General features: G+C 43.8%; 1 protein-coding gene across 1 annotated transcript; it reads right to left on the minus strand.

The window, feature by feature from the left end:
- Positions 1-1,486: 1,486 nt before the first annotated feature.
- On the minus strand, positions 1,487-18,054 carry matcap2 (microtubule associated tyrosine carboxypeptidase 2). Its single transcript, XM_077008186.1, has 7 exons — positions 17,820-18,054; positions 15,935-16,425; positions 13,907-14,050; positions 6,853-6,985; positions 4,266-4,571; positions 3,205-3,302; positions 1,487-2,384 (listed from the first exon to the last, which is right to left on the minus strand). Exons 1-7 carry the CDS (start codon positions 17,842-17,844, stop codon positions 2,226-2,228), a joined length of 1,356 nt encoding a protein of 451 aa, XP_076864301.1. The 5' UTR covers positions 17,845-18,054; the 3' UTR covers positions 1,487-2,225.
- Between the last annotated feature and the right edge of the window lie 363 nt (positions 18,055-18,417).

Below are 18,417 nucleotides of genomic sequence, written 5' to 3' on the forward strand. Positions count from 1 at the left end.
AATTCTGCGAGTGACCGTGTCGTTTGAAAGATGCACCAGGTCGAACTGTTTAGCGACATTTTCTCCGCACATAATACGAGTAATCCCTTTTAGTTTCTGAATTTCAGGACTTGTCATAATTCTGTTTTAATTAAAAAAAATGTGTTGTGTAAAAAAAAAAAAAAAAAACCTCAAAGCATCTTTTATTTTCCGAGTTCATCTGGCGTACCACCGCGGGGTGCTCTGCGTACCACCAGTGGTACGCGTACCACAGTTTGAGAACCACTGGTCTAGGAGATCTGAAACCTTCAGTACCACAGGAAACAACAACTGTCTCCATCTTCTCCATCTTCACAATAGCACACAAGTCTCGTTTATTCAGACTGTATAGTTTGTATTACAGTACAATTCTGTTGTAAAGAACAGAGGACTGAATATTTGCTGCATGTTTCCTCAGCGCACGGCTCGCAGTCTGGCTAAGCTCATGGGTGTTGGGCTCACTGGAGGATGGGGGGGGGGGGGTGCTGCATACAATCTGTCTCTACGCTATCTCTACAAAAACATTTGTATATCCTCTGGTTTACAAATGTTATTTTTCTGAGTGTGTAGAGAGAGAATTGTACTTAAAGGACACATGGGAAGGGGTTCAGATCCTTCAGCTCAGTCTCAGGCACATCAAAATGGCTGAAACCTAACTATTGAAGCAAAACTCACACACACATAGTGCTCATTAATATTTAACTTAATATATATTTTCTTCTTCTCTATTAGGTCATGTTAGGTCAGTAGGATGATTGATCTGCCCAGGTTCTGTGCCACAGCAGAACTGGGCAAGGGTATTGCTACAGAAAAACGAATAAAGCCACACCAGTCCAGTCAGTTCTACTCGAGCTGGCGGCAGTCTTGTGACTCAGTTACATTTACATTAATGTGGACAAGACGTTAGTTTAAAGTGTAAATTACCGGTTGTTTATTCATGAATGTTTTTTTATTTCAGCAAAGCATGCTGGGAACTGTCCATAAACCCAACCTGCTCTTAGTCCCTGCAAACTCTGCTGCAAACATGCAAATACATTGGGGGAGTCTGCCCTCTGCTGGTTGAAGAGTTGTACTGCAGTAGAACTTTACTCACTAGATATCTGTATGTCCTTGGATGATGATTTGCTAATTCATATTATCTAAGTCTTATGAAAGGAAGCCAGTGTCCAGACTGACAGGAACTTCCAACTGTCTTCAACCGTGGCCACAGATAACCAATCTGTCCAATGTGAAGGACACAGCTGGGGAAAGACTGTGTGGGTGTACAGTGTGGTTTGCTGTGTGTTTGCTGTACACTGCTACTCGTATGATTGCCCCCACAGCTATGGTGGCTGCAGTGGGTCAATGCTATAGTCCTCTGAGAAGCACATGAAAATGTGGTCATTACAGTGTTGAGCAACAGGCTGAACTCCTGTACATATCGAGGCACGGAAATGAGCACTGGAGAACAGTGGGTGTAGACATTTATTTAGGGTTGACATTTACAAGTAAATCACAGGTCAGTTGTTTGAACAGCTTGATGTTTTAAACTCCCCACAGTTCACTCGGGTGTAAATTCTCACTGGAGGGAGACGCTGGTATTAGCCAAGAAACGACACGTCTTTATTGAATATGACCAACACAAAGATTCACCCTTAACATGTTCACATACACAATGTGTATAACACTGTACCTGTATCTCAACAACTGGCCATGAAAGGAACAGCATATCTGATATGTAAAAAACATTTTACTTTCTGGAGATTCTGGACATTTCCATCTACAAGTCAAGACAGGGTCAGAGGGTCATAGATCTCAGAAAGCAGACAAAAGTCAAAGCAGTAATTTGGAACCTCCAGCTAACCTCCAGAACGGCCCACAACATCATACCTTCTGCTGCCCAGACAGTGGGAAGCAGTTTAATCCACCTGATGAATTTTGACAAGCAAAACTACATGATGTTCACACAGTCAACACTCAGGCGTTTAATGGTTTAATGACGTATGCCATACAAACTGGTTTGGACATGGGGGCAAACTGGCACTCATTCAACTTCCTGGTTGAGATATGAAATTTGTTACTAATTGACAACTGTCAACATAAGGAGGTGCTCAGTTATTGGGCAGGGATGTCCTAAGGGTGGGGGGGACGGGACAGTTTGGGCATGCTCAGATGAGTGCAGGTGGATCTGGGCATGCTCAGATGAGTGCAGGTGGATCTGGGCATGCTCAGATGAGTGCACGCAACTCCTCATCTGTTAGTTGGTTGACCTCCATGATCTTGTGAAGCTGCTCAGTGTAGCGAGCTTGGTCCTGCAAAAAGTGTGGGAGTCGCACATGCTCCATCACAGCCAGGCCCTTCAGGTAGTCCACGTCTTCAAACGATACCTGCAGGACACACACACACACACACTATATCATCTACACCAACCTCATGACCTCAAAATAACACCTTTGCTACAAGTCCTTTGCTCTACAAGTTCTGAAACTGAAAGGTCCACATAGTAAAGGCATGGAGAACACACACCCCTCCAAACACACAGGTACCCTTTCCCAACACATCCTACCACACACCCAGTTCTTTCCACTCACACCCCTCCAAACACACAGGTACCCTTTCCCAACACATCCTACCACACACCCAGTTCTTTCCACACACACCCCTCCAAACACACAGGTACCCTTTCCCAACACATCCTACCACACACCCAGTTCTTTCCACTCACACCCCTCCAAACACACAGGTACCCTTTCCCAACACATCCTACCACACACCCAGTTCTTTCCACTCACACCCCTCCAAACACACAGGTACCCTTTCCCAACACATCCTACCACACACCCAGTTCTTTCCACACACACCCCTCCAAACACACAGGTACCCTTTCCCAACACATCCTACCACACACCAGTTCTTTCCACACACACCCCTCCAAACACACAGGTACCCTTTCCCCACACATCCTACCACACACCCAGTTCTTTCCACACACACCCCTCCAAACACACAGGTACCCTTTCCCCACACGCCCTGTTCTTTCCACTCACATCCCTACAAAGACGCACACCTTTCCAGACACCCTTTCATCCTCCCACACATTCCCCTCCACGCACACATACCCTTCCACACAAACCCAGGACATATCAACCAGTTTTCAAAGGGATCTTCCCTGTGCCATTCAGCTTAGTTCAAACGGTCTGGACCAACCTTCCCGAGCGCAGTGAGGAGCTGGAAGTCGATCTTCTCTCTGTGCCGCAGAATTTTCAGGATTCCATCCAGATAAACCTGATCCTTACTAAAACAGCCTGGACAACAGAGAACAACCTGATAACTGATCCAAACCTGCTTGGACCAACACGTTACCTGACACACCCAATTTTAATGCAGAAACTATTTCAGTCATAGCAGTTCATGAATTATTCATGAACAATTCATGAACTATTTCAGTCCTAGCAGTTCATGAATGTTCTGTGCTCTGACTGAGTGTAGCGTATATGGTTTCTATATATTCACTGTTACTGTTGTGAGGTTTACATATAGTCTGTATTGAAGACCAGGTGATGTGACTGCTAGCTGTTTTATGACTAATGTTAGTGAGCATTCACAGTGATCCTCGCTCTAAGAAAGGGGGCGTGGGGGTGTGTTTCACATCACTATATAGCTCCCCTGTTCTAATATGATACTCATTAGTAAACAGTTAGGTGACAGTATCCATAATCTGTACAGTGCTCTAGTTCCCATGGACTGTCACTGTTGGGGTCTGGATATATGTACAGCCACTACCATATTAAACGCTGTAGCTCTATACGACTGTGGCCATGGTGATTAGAGGCTGTTTTGGAGAGCACTGCTCCATCCTTACATGCTCCACCATCTGTGGCTCTCCCTGGCCGCTACGCCTACACCATGTGGGCAAAGTGTCGAACTGCGATTTTTCTCACCTATATTGAGATTGTGATTTAAACTGTAATTACGTTTACAAGCTCTGTTTTATGAGAGGTGTATTCGCAGTATTAATGTGAAGTTTAAAAGATCTGCTGAGTATAATTACAAACATCTTGTTTTATGTGCAAGGGATAAGATGATGGTACCGCAACTGTTTATTTAGTCAGCATGATTATGAAATGATGTTTATTTAAGAATATTTATTTTAGTTAAAAATATTGACAACATTGCTGAAAATACCGATCTGAAAAATCACATCAAATGGTGATTTTGATACAGATTTGATTAATCGTCCGAGCTCTTGGGGCATGGCGGTGTATTACCTGGCCGGGCCGTGTCGGTCTGGCCGCGCTTGGCCCGCACGCAGTAGTCCCAGCGCGTGACTGGGTCGCGGACGAAGCGGGCCAGGTCGTGGAAGAGCTGTGCAAAGGAGGTGCGGCTGGCACGGTACACGGTGTAGTAGAGCAGAGCAGCGCGCCACAGCAGAGGGTCACGGCGAAACAGCACACTGTGGATGCTGGCCAAGCCCTCCTCGGTGGGGTTGAGCGGCCGCAGGCCTAGACGACGCCGTCCGGCCCCACTGCCCCATGGCTGCTGAATGTTGTTGATGCCTCTGAAGTAGTGTGTGCCTTAGTAGGGAGGAAAGGGAGATGGTTTGAATCAGCCACTGATAATGGCAGATGAGTATATGGATAACCACTGTCTGTCCATAGATTTCTTTTTTAGATTTTTAGATTATTTTCGTTATAGATACTCTCTCTAAACATATAAAGTCAAATTTATTTATATAGCGCTTTTTACAACATATGTCACAAAGCAGCTTTACAATCGCATGAGTCAAAATCTTTAATTTGCAAGCCAGGGTCAACAGTGGCAAGGAAAATCTCCCTAGGCAGGGATTAGTAAGAAACCTTGGGAGGATCAAGACTTAAAAGGCAACCCATCCTCCATTGGGCGGCCTGCAAGTAAAAGTCCATATTCATAGTTCTAATATAGTTTCAGTTATAGTTCTAATCCAAGCAGTCACAGTCCATCCAATGTAGATGTTGAGCCTCAGGTAGGAGTGGGCATTGGCCCGTGCGTGGTGGTAATGGCACATCCATCCATGGAATTTTAAAATCAATTCAATATTTAGTCTAATCTTGATGAGACAAAAGTGTAGACGAGCTTCTCTGCATCTGTTAATGAAAGTAAATGTCTTAGCAACATTAGTGATACTGTGTGTCAAATGACAGATCCGAATCATTAGTGACACCTAAGCTTTTTGCGGTAAATTTAGGTGTTCCTGAAAAGCCATCTAAGGTAAGAGGAATAGTAGACCAATTGCTTCTTGCAGTTTTGGGTCCAAGAAGCAACACCTCAGTCTTATCGGAATTTACAAAGTTAGACAGTTAGACCCCATCCAGTTTTTTTTATTTCCTGGATGCAGTTCTCAAATTTGGGAGTAGCACTGACATAATCCAATTTAGAGGATATATACAATTGAGTATCATCTGCATAGCAATGGAAGCTAATACCATGCCTACAAATGATAGTGCCCAGTGGTAGCATTTATAATGAGAATAATATGGGGCCCAGTACGGATCCTTGTGGGACGCCATATTTTACCTTAGAATGCTCTGAGCATTCATTATTTACTTCTACAAATTCATAATGATTTGCAAGGTAAGATTTAAATCAGGAGAGTGCTTTACCTCTTATGCCAATGAGCCTCAAGTCTCAAGCCTATCCAGTAGAATGTGGTGATCAATTAGCAGCACTAAGGTCTAACAGTATAAGAAAAGACACATGTCCTTTATCAGAGGATATTAAGAGATCACTTAGTACTTTAGTCAGTGCAGTTTCAGTGCTGTGGTGGGGTCTAAATCCAGACTGAATAATAAGCTCCTCACAATCAATTGGGGAAAAGAACTCTAAACGAGCATCAGAGCTGACCAGACAGCTGCCAGAGTGCATCTGCAGATTGACAGGTAACCATTTCGAGTCATAGAAATCCACTCTGAATGCACAGATAACCACATAGTTAACCCCTGCCATCCATAGATAACCACAGTGAGTCCATTGTGCCATGGGCCCTTCAGAGATGAATGAAGTGTCTAAAGTGCCACAGTGACTGAAGTGGAGTGAAACAGCACAGGTTCAAATTTTCCCTCATATAACTGCATGTCATTTGCTACTTATCATGCCTGTTAGTGCTATCCAGTCAAAAGTGCTGATTCGTGTTGTGGGGTGCAAACAACACAGTGACTTTTCTGAATCCAAGTTTGACCCTTTAAATTAGCTGGGTTAGAGCAGGGAAACATTTTTGCTATCCTCTTTTTAGTTACTCTTCTGACTATTAAAATCAGTTTCATGGAGTGTGTGTTCACAGGGGTCTGCTGTAGCGGTGGTAGCTGTACTGCAGTGATCTTCTCCTAGGACACCCTACCTGGGTTCTCCACATACTAAGACACAGTGCAGACAGAAAGCAGGCAAGTCTGATTCCTGAATGCGTTGGACTCTAAGTCAGCACTTCCCTAGCGGCTCTCTGGGGACCTCCAGGTTATCCCCAATTTTTGTCCATCCCAACACCCAATGCACAGGATCCAAGCCATTCAGTGCTGAGAGTAGGGAGATGGTGAAAATGTGGACTCTGAGTTACTAGTACTAGGACTAGGACTAGGCTTTAGCATATCTAACATGTCTAAATTCTCCCACAGTTCTAATTCCTCTGTTTTGTTGTATAATGTGAGAGTCCAGACTGGAGACTGCAATCTTGAAACCATGGCAATATGGCTTGACATGAATAAAGACGCATGTTCTACATTATACATACTTGATGATGTTTACAAATCAAATACACCCACACATGCGCATACACACTTTCACATACACACTTGTACATACACGCATGCACACGTATTTGCTCACCGATCTCGTGTCTGAGCAAGCCCTCCAACCAGTGTTCCCGGGCAGTGGTGGTGTTGATGGTGAGTGTCGGTCTGCCGTTCACTACAGTCATAGAGGCCCTGGACAGCAGGTCATCCGTCACGTGCACTACTATCTGCAGAGGTACACACAGGCACACAACACCATCACTGATCAGTGATCAGCATGCTGATTCTGAATAGGTCTCATGGTAAGTAATGTTATTTTGCTCAAGGCTCCTTTTGAGCATCAATGTTTGATCAAATTAATCTATGTACCTTATTTAATTTGACAATTTTACTGAAGGAGTCACTGTCATATATACTCTGAAAAAAATAAAATAAAAAGCAACTGCTCTCATTTTTCATGAGCTGAACTCAAAGATCCAAGACTTTTCCTATGTACTCAAATTTTGTTCACAATTGGGTCTAAATCTGTGCTAGTGAGCACTTCTGTATACACCGATCTGGAGCATCCCAACCATGCCCAATGGGTGACGTGTCCAGTGAGTGTGCTGGCCACGCAAGACCTGGGCTGTTTTCAGCCTCCAGGAACTGGGAGCAGATCCGTGCAACATTATCATGCTGCAACATGTGGTTATTGTTATGGATGAATGGCACATCGGTGGGCCTCAGTATCTCATCACGGTATCTCTATGCATTCAAAATGGCATCCAAAAAATGCAGCTGTGTTCATTGTCCATAATATATTCCTGCCCATACCATAAAGCTTCTGCCACCATGGGCCACTCCATTCACAACATTGACATCGGCAAACCGCTCACCCACACAACGCAAAAGTCTGTGTTACCTTCTGGTTCTGCCTTTTTAGCTAGGCTGTAGTAATAAAATGTAATGCTGGAGTTGCTGCCACACACTAGAAATGTTTAAATTTCATCTGTCCCGCATATGATCTTATACAGAGCTAATTTTCCCTGTTTCACTTTCCCATATGACTGCCTGCCTACCCAAGCAAAAATGAAATGAGGAGAGATGAGCCTTTCACGAGATCCATCCTGGGCCAGCCACCTCCTGCCTAACCAGATATGATGGAGGATCAGCCCACTGCCCTGACTAACTAGTGTGGATGAAGGATAAACCCACTACACTGGGCCCTCTCACCGCACCAAATTCTCCTCAGCTATGACTAACATTACCAACCATCAAGACATTTAGGACTGAACAGGAATTACATAAAGATCTCATGTTTATAAATACACACCAAGATGGACTTTATTTATACCTCACATCTTTTCCTTTTTTCTCTGTTTTTAAATTGTTGTCATGGTGACTGGTGTCAGCCAGAGGAGGATGGGTTCCCTCCCCGAGTCTTGGTTCCTCTCAAGGTTTCTTCCTCATGCTCTTAGGGAGTTATTCCTTGCCACTGTCGCCCTTAACTTGCTCATTGGGGGCTTGGACATTGGGGGCTTGGACACTTGTAAAGCTGCTTTGTGACAACAACTGTTGTAAAAAGCCCTATATAAATAAAATTTGATTTGATGATTTGATTTGTTAATGACTGACAGGTACGTAACTGTAATGGAAGAACATTCCCGAGTTTAGGACCAGCGACACTAAAAGCTCTGTCACCTAGAGTACGCATTTTTGCAGATGGAACTGCTAGAAGATGTGAGTTAGAGGAGCATAAAATGCGTGTTGGAACATAATTCTCCAAGAGGCTAGCCAGGTATGAGGGGGCAAGGCCATGTCGAGATTTAAAAACCAGTACCAGTATTTTATACTGGATTCACAACTGTACTGGCAGCCAGTGAAGATCCCTCAACACTGGTGTAATGTGTTCCCGAGATCTTGTATGGGTCAATACCCTGGCTGCAGCGTTTTGGACATACTGCAATCTGTTTAACAGCTGATTGGGGAGACCATGTAATACTGCATTACAGTAATCAATACGAGATGTTACAAATACATGTATAATGGTCTCAGCAGCAGAAAAAGAAAGATTTGGGTGGATCCTTGAGATGTTATTGAGGTGATAGAAGGCGGTTTTACAGATATTTTTAATATGAGGCTCAAATTACATTTTTGAAATGTTGTGTCAAAAGTGACACCCAAATTGCAGACCTGAACAGAGAAAGAAACAACAAAGCCCGGTATAGAGAAGGGGATGTTACTGAGCTTTCTGGTAGGTGCAGGTGAGGAAATCATTATGGCTTCAGTGCTGTTTAGGCTTAGGAAGTTTTCACTCATCCAGGCCAGTACATCAGTTAGACATTAAAGTAGTACAGTACGGTGGGAGGAAGAGTATGAGATGGTTTGGTGTAGATATAAATTTGTACATCGTCTGCATAACAGTGAAACTGGAGCCCATGCCTTCTAATTATATTACCAAGAGGGAGCATGTATAATATAAAGTGCAATGGACCAAGAAGTTAACCCTGAGGGACACCATGGGACAGCACACACAGATCCGACTGATATCTCCCAACCGAAACAAACTGCGAAACAAACAAATCAGCAAGGTAAGATTGGAACCAATTGAAAGCAGAACCGTTTATGCCAACCAATGTAGCAAGCCTGGTAAGTAGCAAGTTATGGCAAACAGAATCAAAAGCAGCAGTAAGATCCAATAAAACCAACACATTCAGCATACCCTGCTCAGCAGCTAATAGTAGATGATTCACCACCTTTACTAATGCTGTTTCTGTACTATGGTTCTTCCTAAAACCAGACTGGAACACTTCAAACTATTCATTTGATTCCAGGTGATCATTTAGCTGAGAAGCAACAGTTCGCTCTAACACTTTGGCCAGAGAAGGTAGATTAGAAATTGGCCTGAAGTTGTCAGGTCTAAGCCAGGTTTTTTTTAGCACAGGAGTAACAGCTGCTATCTTCAAACACGCTGGGACCAACACTGAAGTGAGTGATGCATTTATTTATTTAATTGTACAGACAGAGCCTGAGGATTAACAGAGGGTTAAATAATAGGAAATTGTGCATATGTAGAATCAATTTTATGATTAAAGAAGTCCAGAAACTGTGAGCAGAGTTCAGCAGAGGGTGTTAACGCAAAGCAATTGAGTGGGCGTATCAACTTATTGATAGTTTGAAAGAGAGCTCTCGGATTGCCATTTGAGCGTTGAATGAGGTTGGGGTAGTAAAATGTTTTTGCTTTTTGGACAGGAGGAGTGATACTTCTAGTGTCCCTAAAAAGAATAACTGGTGTGATTGCGCTTCCCACACTGAAAACATGGAATGACAAAATTGAAAAACACACGAGCTCAGTGAATTCCAGCATGAAACTGTGATAGGATGCCACCTGTGCAACAAATCCAGTTGTTAAATTTCCTTGCTCCTAAATATTCCACAGTCAACTGTCAGCTGTATTATAAGAAAATAGAAGTGTTTGGGAAAGACAGCAACTCAGCCATGAAGTGGTAGGACACGTAATCTGACGGAACCGGGTCAGCAGATGCTGAAGGGCCTAGTGTGAAGAAGTGGCCAACTTTCTGCAGTCAATCACTACAGACATCCAAACTTCATGTGGCATTCAGATTAGCTCAAGAACAGTGTGCAGAGAGCTTCATGGAATGGGTTTTCATGATTGAGCAGCTGCATCAAAACCATACATCACCACGTGCAATGCAAAGCATCGTGGTCCATAAAGACATGGATGGCAGAGTCTGGTATGAATGAACTTGACTGGCCTGCACAGAGTCCTGACCTCAACCCATTTGGGGTTGAATTAGAGCAGAGACTGAGAGCCAGGCCTTCTCGTCATCGGTATGTGACCTCACAAATACGCTTCTGGAAGAATGCTCAAAAATCACCATAAACACACTCCTAAACCTTATGGACAGCATTCCCTTATGGAGTTGAAACTGTTCTAGCTGCAATGTCATATCGTACCCTATGGATTAGGAATCTTAAGCTCATATGTGAGTCAAGGAAGGTGAGCAAATACTTTTGGCAGTATAGTATATATATAAGGATGCTGGAGTGTTTGGGGCTGTATAACATCAACATGACTCTTAGAACCTTCATCAAGAACTCGATGAGTTTGTGGAAGTCGACCGTAGAGGCCAACAACAGCATGAGTCACCATCAAGTGTGGGAAATACCTAATGAGATGTCCTGTCTTCACTGAAATCATCTTCAGGAGTCGTTATAGATGTTAGTGACCATCAGCCACCTCTTCTTCATGGATTAAATCCATGACAGGAGTCAACAAGACAATGACGAGCTGATCCACCTCACCAAGATAAACAGCAGAGACATCGGAATGTCATTTTGACTGGATAAGTGGTTTGGTTGATTACAAGAACCTGGAAGGAACTGAGGGGAACATACTACTATGTTCTAACATACTATGTTAAGGGCAGCTACAAGTATCTTGGAATCCCACAGGTAAATAGGAATGATGAAGAGGCCACAAGGAAAGCAGCTAGTGAAAGTGAGTTAAGTCCTGAGATGTTAGCCGAATGGGAAGAACAATATCTGGACTATGAACACCTACACTCTACCAGTCCCCAGAAACCCTGCTCGCATAATAACCTGACCGAAAGAGCTAACCTGACATCAACATAAGGAAATTGTTCATGTGTTCATCCCAAATTGGGCAACACGGTGGCTTGGTGGTTAGCACGTTTGCCTCTCAGCACTGGGGTCTTGGGTTCAAGTCCCTATCTGAGTGGAGTTTCCACGTTCTCCCCGTGTCTGAGTGGGTTTCCTCCGGGGTCTCCGGTTTCCTCCCACAGTCCAAAAACATGGAGATTAGATAAATTGGCATTCCCTGATTCCCTGACAAATTCTCCCTGACTGTGTGTCTGTCTCTTCATGTCCATTAAAAAAAGCAGTTGTCTGAGTGTGTGTGCATGAATGTGTGTGTGCTTGTATGCCCAGTGGTGGATGGTGCTCTGTCACTAGGGTCTGTCCTCTCCCCCCTCCCTGCACCCCATTCAGTCCCCCAGGGGGCTGTGGATCCCGGTTGAGAGTACGCTGTGCGCAATTGGCTGCTGCTTCTCGCCGGTGTGTGTAAGAGTTGTATCTGTATAAATATTGTAAAGCGACCTTGGGTTCTAGAAAGGCGCTATACAAGTTGAACAATTCATTCATTCAAATCCAGCACTACTGCTGCACTATTGAATTGGGAGGAGTAGTTTGAGTACTAGTGCACATCAGAGTCACTATCCAGAAGGAAACATCAAAGACCCACGAATATGCCAGGATGAAGGCCCTGTGATTAGTGAAGATAGGCCCTGTGATAAATGCTTAGTGAGTAACTCTGTGTGATGAATCAGACTCGGAGGCATATGTGGGATCCATATGCAGGGGTTTAATAGAAAAAGCGGCTATGTGAGAGAGTAATCCAAAATATACAGTCAAAGATCAATACCAGAAAACAGGAGACCAGGCAGAGCAACAGGAGAGCAAGACAGGCGGGTAATTCAGAAACACACGGAGGTCTAAACACAAAAAAACACTCAGGTAAGAAGGAGAAATGCTCTGTATGCTAACAGGAAAGGAGGCAATACTTCGCACTGTGGAATGGTTAATATAGGACAAACACTTAGCAGTAACAGGTGGATGATGTGGTCACGTGGGCCTAATACTCAGGGGATTAGGACCTCTGGTGGTGAGGTGGGGAATCGTGGACTCTATTACTGACACTCAGCAGAAACCTGAGGTAGGTGTTAATAAGGAGCAATAGGAACCATCACGGGTGGATAAACCCATGCACAGTACGTACCACTAGCAAATGGAAGTGGCTGGTATGGAGAAATCCTACCAATGCCTAGAAAAGGTTGGACTGAAAAACATTATGGAGGCAGTAATCATGGCAGCACAGGAACAAGTTCTAAACAGAGCTTTAAGATATTTTTCAGTGTTAATGGGTCTTCTTAAAAACCTCTGTTCAGAAGGCTTGAATCCCAAATGTGCCAAGATGCCTTGACACAGATGATCAGAGTCCCGAGTAAAGGCCTTGAATATTTTATGGATGATCTAACAACTTCAATGCCAAATTACAGGAGGGTTCCTCAGGTGCTTCATGTGCTTCAGTCCAGGTCCTTGGTGAGGAAGAAGGGGAAGGAGACTGAGCACTACTGCTTTTATCTGAGAAGCACTAAGATATCAGTCATGAAGAAGCCTGGCAAAAGCCTGCGGACGATCACTGACGGCACTCTGACCTTGTCTAGGCCACAGACCAGGAGTTGACAACACGGTTGGTGGCAGATGACACATCAGAGCTACCAGGAAGATCATAAACTATCAGCATGGCATCTCTCCCAGGATTGTGTGGCTATTACAGATATATGAATGATCCATGTCCATGGCAAAGGGCTTCACGAGCAGAATTCCTCATAATTGGGCCTGTCATGTAGTTTGAGCAGCTGCATGGGCCTGTCGTGTAGCTTAAGCAGGTATGAGCCAGCAGAAACCATGAACAAGATGTGAACAGGTGCTAGACCGGAGCCCTTACACATAACATTTGCAGTACAGTCTTCCAAGTTCATCCTGCCTCTTTGGCTAAGGGAAGGTCAACTCACTGGCAAGTCCATTATGCTTCAGGAAAGGATCACTGGAGCACATCTTTGATGCTACGCCAAGGCACTAGATGGATGTTGCTACCTCTAGTGGCATACCCAGGTGCTGAAGGCTATTGCTGACACCATCTACAAAGACAAGTGCCTCTAACTATCATGGCCAGCAGTGGCATTTGTTGGAGTAGGGAAGAAAGGCCTCTAAATTATCATGGATCTAAAGCAATTCATGGGCATATGCTATTTGGACCCAAGCTAAGTCACCTGGGAGGAGGTGTTTAGAAAGACCCACACCTGAAGATATGTCCGAGTGCATCCTGAAATCTGTTTTTAAAGTACTAAAGGAGATAGCATTGCTGTGAATTCAGAGCCAGTATTTCCCAGAGCCAATGTTTCTGAGAGCCAGTGTTTCTCCAGGTTTTCTGACCACTGTATTGTACACATTTACATGAACCCTCTGTAATCAGTATCTACATTAACAGAAAAGGCCTTCAGCCAAATGTTAATGTGTCTATCTAGATCCTCTGATGTTCCCAGCAGGACTCTGGTAGATCTTACCTCTCCTACACACCCTTCCTTCTCCATGTACTTCTTGACGTGGGACCAGATTCGACTCTTGGTCAGCAGGTTCCCCCCAGTCACCTGCTCGAACCTCTCATATGTGCCGTACTTGTGAAGGGCCAGCTCCATAATTCGCACTGCCTGAGACAAAGACATTAACCCAACTCAGAGGGAAACATTTGTGAAAACATCTGCAGTATATATGCATTGAACAAATCCCCTTAGAAAGCGATACAAATAGTGGGGGAGAAATGTATGTAGGGAGAGAGGAGAAAAGACAGAGAGGAAGTAGCCTAAGTAAACAGTAGCTGGTCAAGTACACTTGGAAAGGGTATATATAAATCCCCTGACACCACGTGAAATAAATATGTGGTATTAAACTGACATAGATTTAAGAATAGCATCCTTAATATCACCAATATCATCGTCATATGTGATTATTTTAATTCCTTTAGTTGACAGCAAATGACCTACAGCATCCCATGACACTGAACTGAAGATGATGATTTATATTGGATGTGATCCACCCTGGAGCAGTTCTTAGTGCAGTCAGAACTCTGAGAAATCTGTTGAGACAATTGCTATAGTAGATTAAGATCATTAAAGACCTAGAACCACCATTTAAATTATTTGAGTTCACCGCATGCTTTCAATGTTAGAATCACACTAAACATTTATACATTTTATACCAAATGTCATCCTTTCCAGTTGTCAGGTTTTTGTAAGTCTTTTATTTTATTGCTTGCTAGCCCCATCAGAGTGGGCCTGGGTCTGTAATTGTACCAGTGTGACAGAAACAGACAGACGGAGAGTCGACTACCCTCAGATTTGATATGTACAACCTCTGCGGAGTTCTTTAGAGGCTGTTACAAAATTACCCACTTGTTATTGGATGGCCGCCACTCTGCGAAGTGGAGAAAAGAGCTGCAACCATCCATTTGTGAGGACCATAGGCACATATGAGCTGTAACCCCACCAGTTCACACAGCAGTCATGTTATTCCATTAACTTCACATGCCATGACCCTGGTGAAAGCTTGTGCCACACTGTGTGATGAGCTGTTAATCACAGAGATGAGGCAAGCAGTACATCTGGGTTAAAGGGAAATCTCTGGACCGACACTGAAATGTTAATGTCCTCAACACTGCACTTCTTGTGTCTTGTCGTGTAAAACTAAACCAGGAAAGCAGGCAAACACAACAGCACTGACCTGTCTACTAAAGAGATCACCTTCCCTAATTTCCTGTACAGCTCTTGTGGAGGCTTCAATGTCCTACTGAATGCTTGAGGAACTAGTCTCAAATTCAATGTTTGCAAAGCTGAATGTACCTCAAATATGATTGTTTCGACATGAACTGCGGCTTCTATGATAGTTTGAAATCCTGAAAGTTACAAATATACATTACAACAGCAGCAAACCTCAGTGACATGAGCTAATATTGAGACTCTTGTGACATATAACACGTGCAGACCCATGCTAACATTACTGCTGTGTTTTCCTGCTTCATTTCCTGCCATTGCTCTTGACCTAATCATACTGCTGTTTTAACACACTCCTGTTCACCTTCAGGGAACACACTGCTGGATTCCTGCCTGGACAAAATATTCTAAAAAAAAGGTTCTATTCATCCGTCATTTACTGGTTAAATATAACTTGAAAGAACAAAATATTTTGAGGCGCCTTGCCTCAAAAGAAAGAAGACCCTGACGTACACCGTGTCTTATTTTTCTCCCTAATTCACTTTATACATGATGTGTGCTGGATAACGGATAAAAAACACAACACAATGTTTCCTAAAAGAAAATCATGTGTTTAAGGGGATTTATGCAGAGACAATAAAAGACAGACAGATAAAGAGAAAAGGGAAGGAATATTAGACAATAGAAATGAGAGAGAGAGGTTAGCTGCATCCTTGCCCTGATTTTTGGTACAGGCTGACATTATTCAGGGCCCTGGTTGTTCAATAGGGGCAGACCAAGGTTTACGCTGGCGATACGGAGGTCTAGTCTCTGGACCTTTCTTACCTGGGTGAGGAAACGATCAGAGGCAGTGTTGTGCTTCTCCAGAACTTGCGGAGACACTGGGCTGTTGTACTCAAACTGAGGATTATATTTAAAGTCTGACTTGAAGAACTTGATCTTCTCACTCTCCACATTGGAGGGTTTAATTGCAGTGAGAATGCATAGTTTCCTTGCTGAGTTCTCTCCGTCTCGAGCACCTTTGGCTAGCTGAGAGAGTTTGATGCGAGACGCGCTATCCTGAGAACCTCTCTTGGGCACACGGACGGGGCGAGGGGACAGAATAATAGGGCGGACCAGGAGTGCTATACCACTCGCTGGCACAGGACTGCTGGTGTGGGAGCAGGAGGAGTGGAGTGGAGAGCGGCTGCTGTCTCTGGATCCCTTGCTCACAGACGAGAGGTGCTGAAGTTTTTTGGGACGCACGCAGGACGAGTTCTCCAGGGGACTCAGCACTCGCTGCCTGGTCATCTCCATCTTGGGCCAGCGCAAGAGCTCTGGACAGAAATGCTACACTCAGCATACAGTGCAAGAAAGTGACTGCATGCATCTTCAGTAATATCACTATCTGTGGCATTAGGTTGTAGACAGCAGATAGGCTTTGCATTGATTGTACATTTTATGTATTCCAGAAACACCTGAGCTTTTTGTGCACTCAACATGACGAGGCCTGAGCAGCCCTCCCCTGTCCCTAGTAACATATGCTAAATTTAACAAGACTTAGTGGATTGTTTAAATAACATTTAGCAACAGTGATGCAAAGGCTAACATGATACTTAATACAGGAAAGCCATGTCTAGGGTTGTTAGAGCCCATGCCTGGGGCCTATGGCTTTGTCTCACTTTCTGTGCTGTTTGTTTTAGCGTGTCCTCATTTCCCTAGAAACACAATCATCGTGTCCATGCACCTGCCTTTAACAAAATACAAGACACAGATCTTGGCTCTGTAGAAGAGCCTATTATAGAGCCTCATTCACTCCACAAACCCAACAGAACAGATTGTTACGGTGAAAGCCAAAAAACACCCTCCTTCAAAACGTCCTGCTCTGAGAAGCCATACACTCACCCAGCAGGTCAGATCAGAATGCAGATTCAGCATATAAATAGGAGCTGTCCTGATACATTTACCTGGTACGTTACATGCAGTGACCTTGGACTAGCTAATGGTGTGTATCAATCAGTATCCATCTCAAAACGGCATGCCCTGTTTCATTAAAATGAGCCTGATGAGTTTGGACAATCAAGGCTGCAGAAATCACCCCAGGCGTCAGAGCAGGGGGCAGGAGCCCTGGAGATGGAGGCACAGGGTGACTGAATCACACGGGGCCAGGCCACCCCAGATCAGTTATACCAATTATGCCAGCAAATATGCCTAGTATTAGGGTACAACGTAAAATGATGAAACAAAACCAAGATACATTAGGTTTCAAATGTATTTGACATGACATGTTTGGTGTTATAAATAGGGTTTAGTGTATTATTTCAAAATGGCTGTTATGTGTGTTTATATATGTGTGTGTTCCACGCATCAAAAATAAGTATAAGTAAATTTGCTGAAACGTTTAATCCTTGTGTCCATGGATTTGTATCAATCTCAGATCTCTTCCAGATCCATTGGATTTGCAAGCAAAATGTCATTATTGCTGGTCTGCTTGAGCCTGTCCTGGTGATCTGTCTAAGCAGGTTTCTAAGATGTGGATATAGATTTGTTGTTGCAATTGCAAATAAATAAATCACTCTGAGAGTTGAAATTGGCTAGATTTCACCATTCTTTCAGGTGTTCCATGCAATACGTTTATATAATCAGTATACCGAATAACAAAGCAGGTTTATGTAACCAACCAATTGCAGAACACATCAAATGGACACACCAGGTAATAATGCAAACTTACCGGTAACTTTTATAGACTCCAGCATCGGCGCTCGTTCTTTGTAATGCACTTCAGAGGGTCGAGGCGAGAACTGTCGTTCACCTGCGATTTCGGAATTTCATCTAAATAAATGAACAATCGCACAAAGTGACACGCTGGTCAATGAAAGCAACCTCTTGGTCCCTGAGCCTGCACACATCAGGGCGCCTTCATTCTCCAGGCGTCGTTGTCCCGCTCGCTCGGGTTCTAGAGCGGAGACGGTTGCCATGGTACACAATCGACGTCACCAGAACGCACCACGTCACTTACGTAAATGGACGTTTGCCGCAAAAAGAATTTGTGCCCAACTACCGTGAAAAGGGGGTCAGTTTACATTTGGCCAAAACGTTACATTTAGGCTGGATAAAAATGTAACAAATATTCTTGAAAACGCAATACAAGTAGTTGTAACTATACAAAACGTGCAAGTCTTTATAGTATTCATGCACTTAATATTTTACCACTCAACGTCAACCAGTGTGTAGTTATATCGCCACCTAGCGACGATTAACCATATTTCACCTCATAACCAAACTGGTAATCGGTGATGAAACAGTCCGTGAATTTAAGCATTACCTTC

The sequence above is a fragment of the Brachyhypopomus gauderio genome, chromosome 6 (genome assembly GCF_052324685.1).
Source record: "Brachyhypopomus gauderio isolate BG-103 chromosome 6, BGAUD_0.2, whole genome shotgun sequence".
Classification (NCBI taxonomy): domain Eukaryota; kingdom Metazoa; phylum Chordata; class Actinopteri; order Gymnotiformes; family Hypopomidae; genus Brachyhypopomus; species Brachyhypopomus gauderio.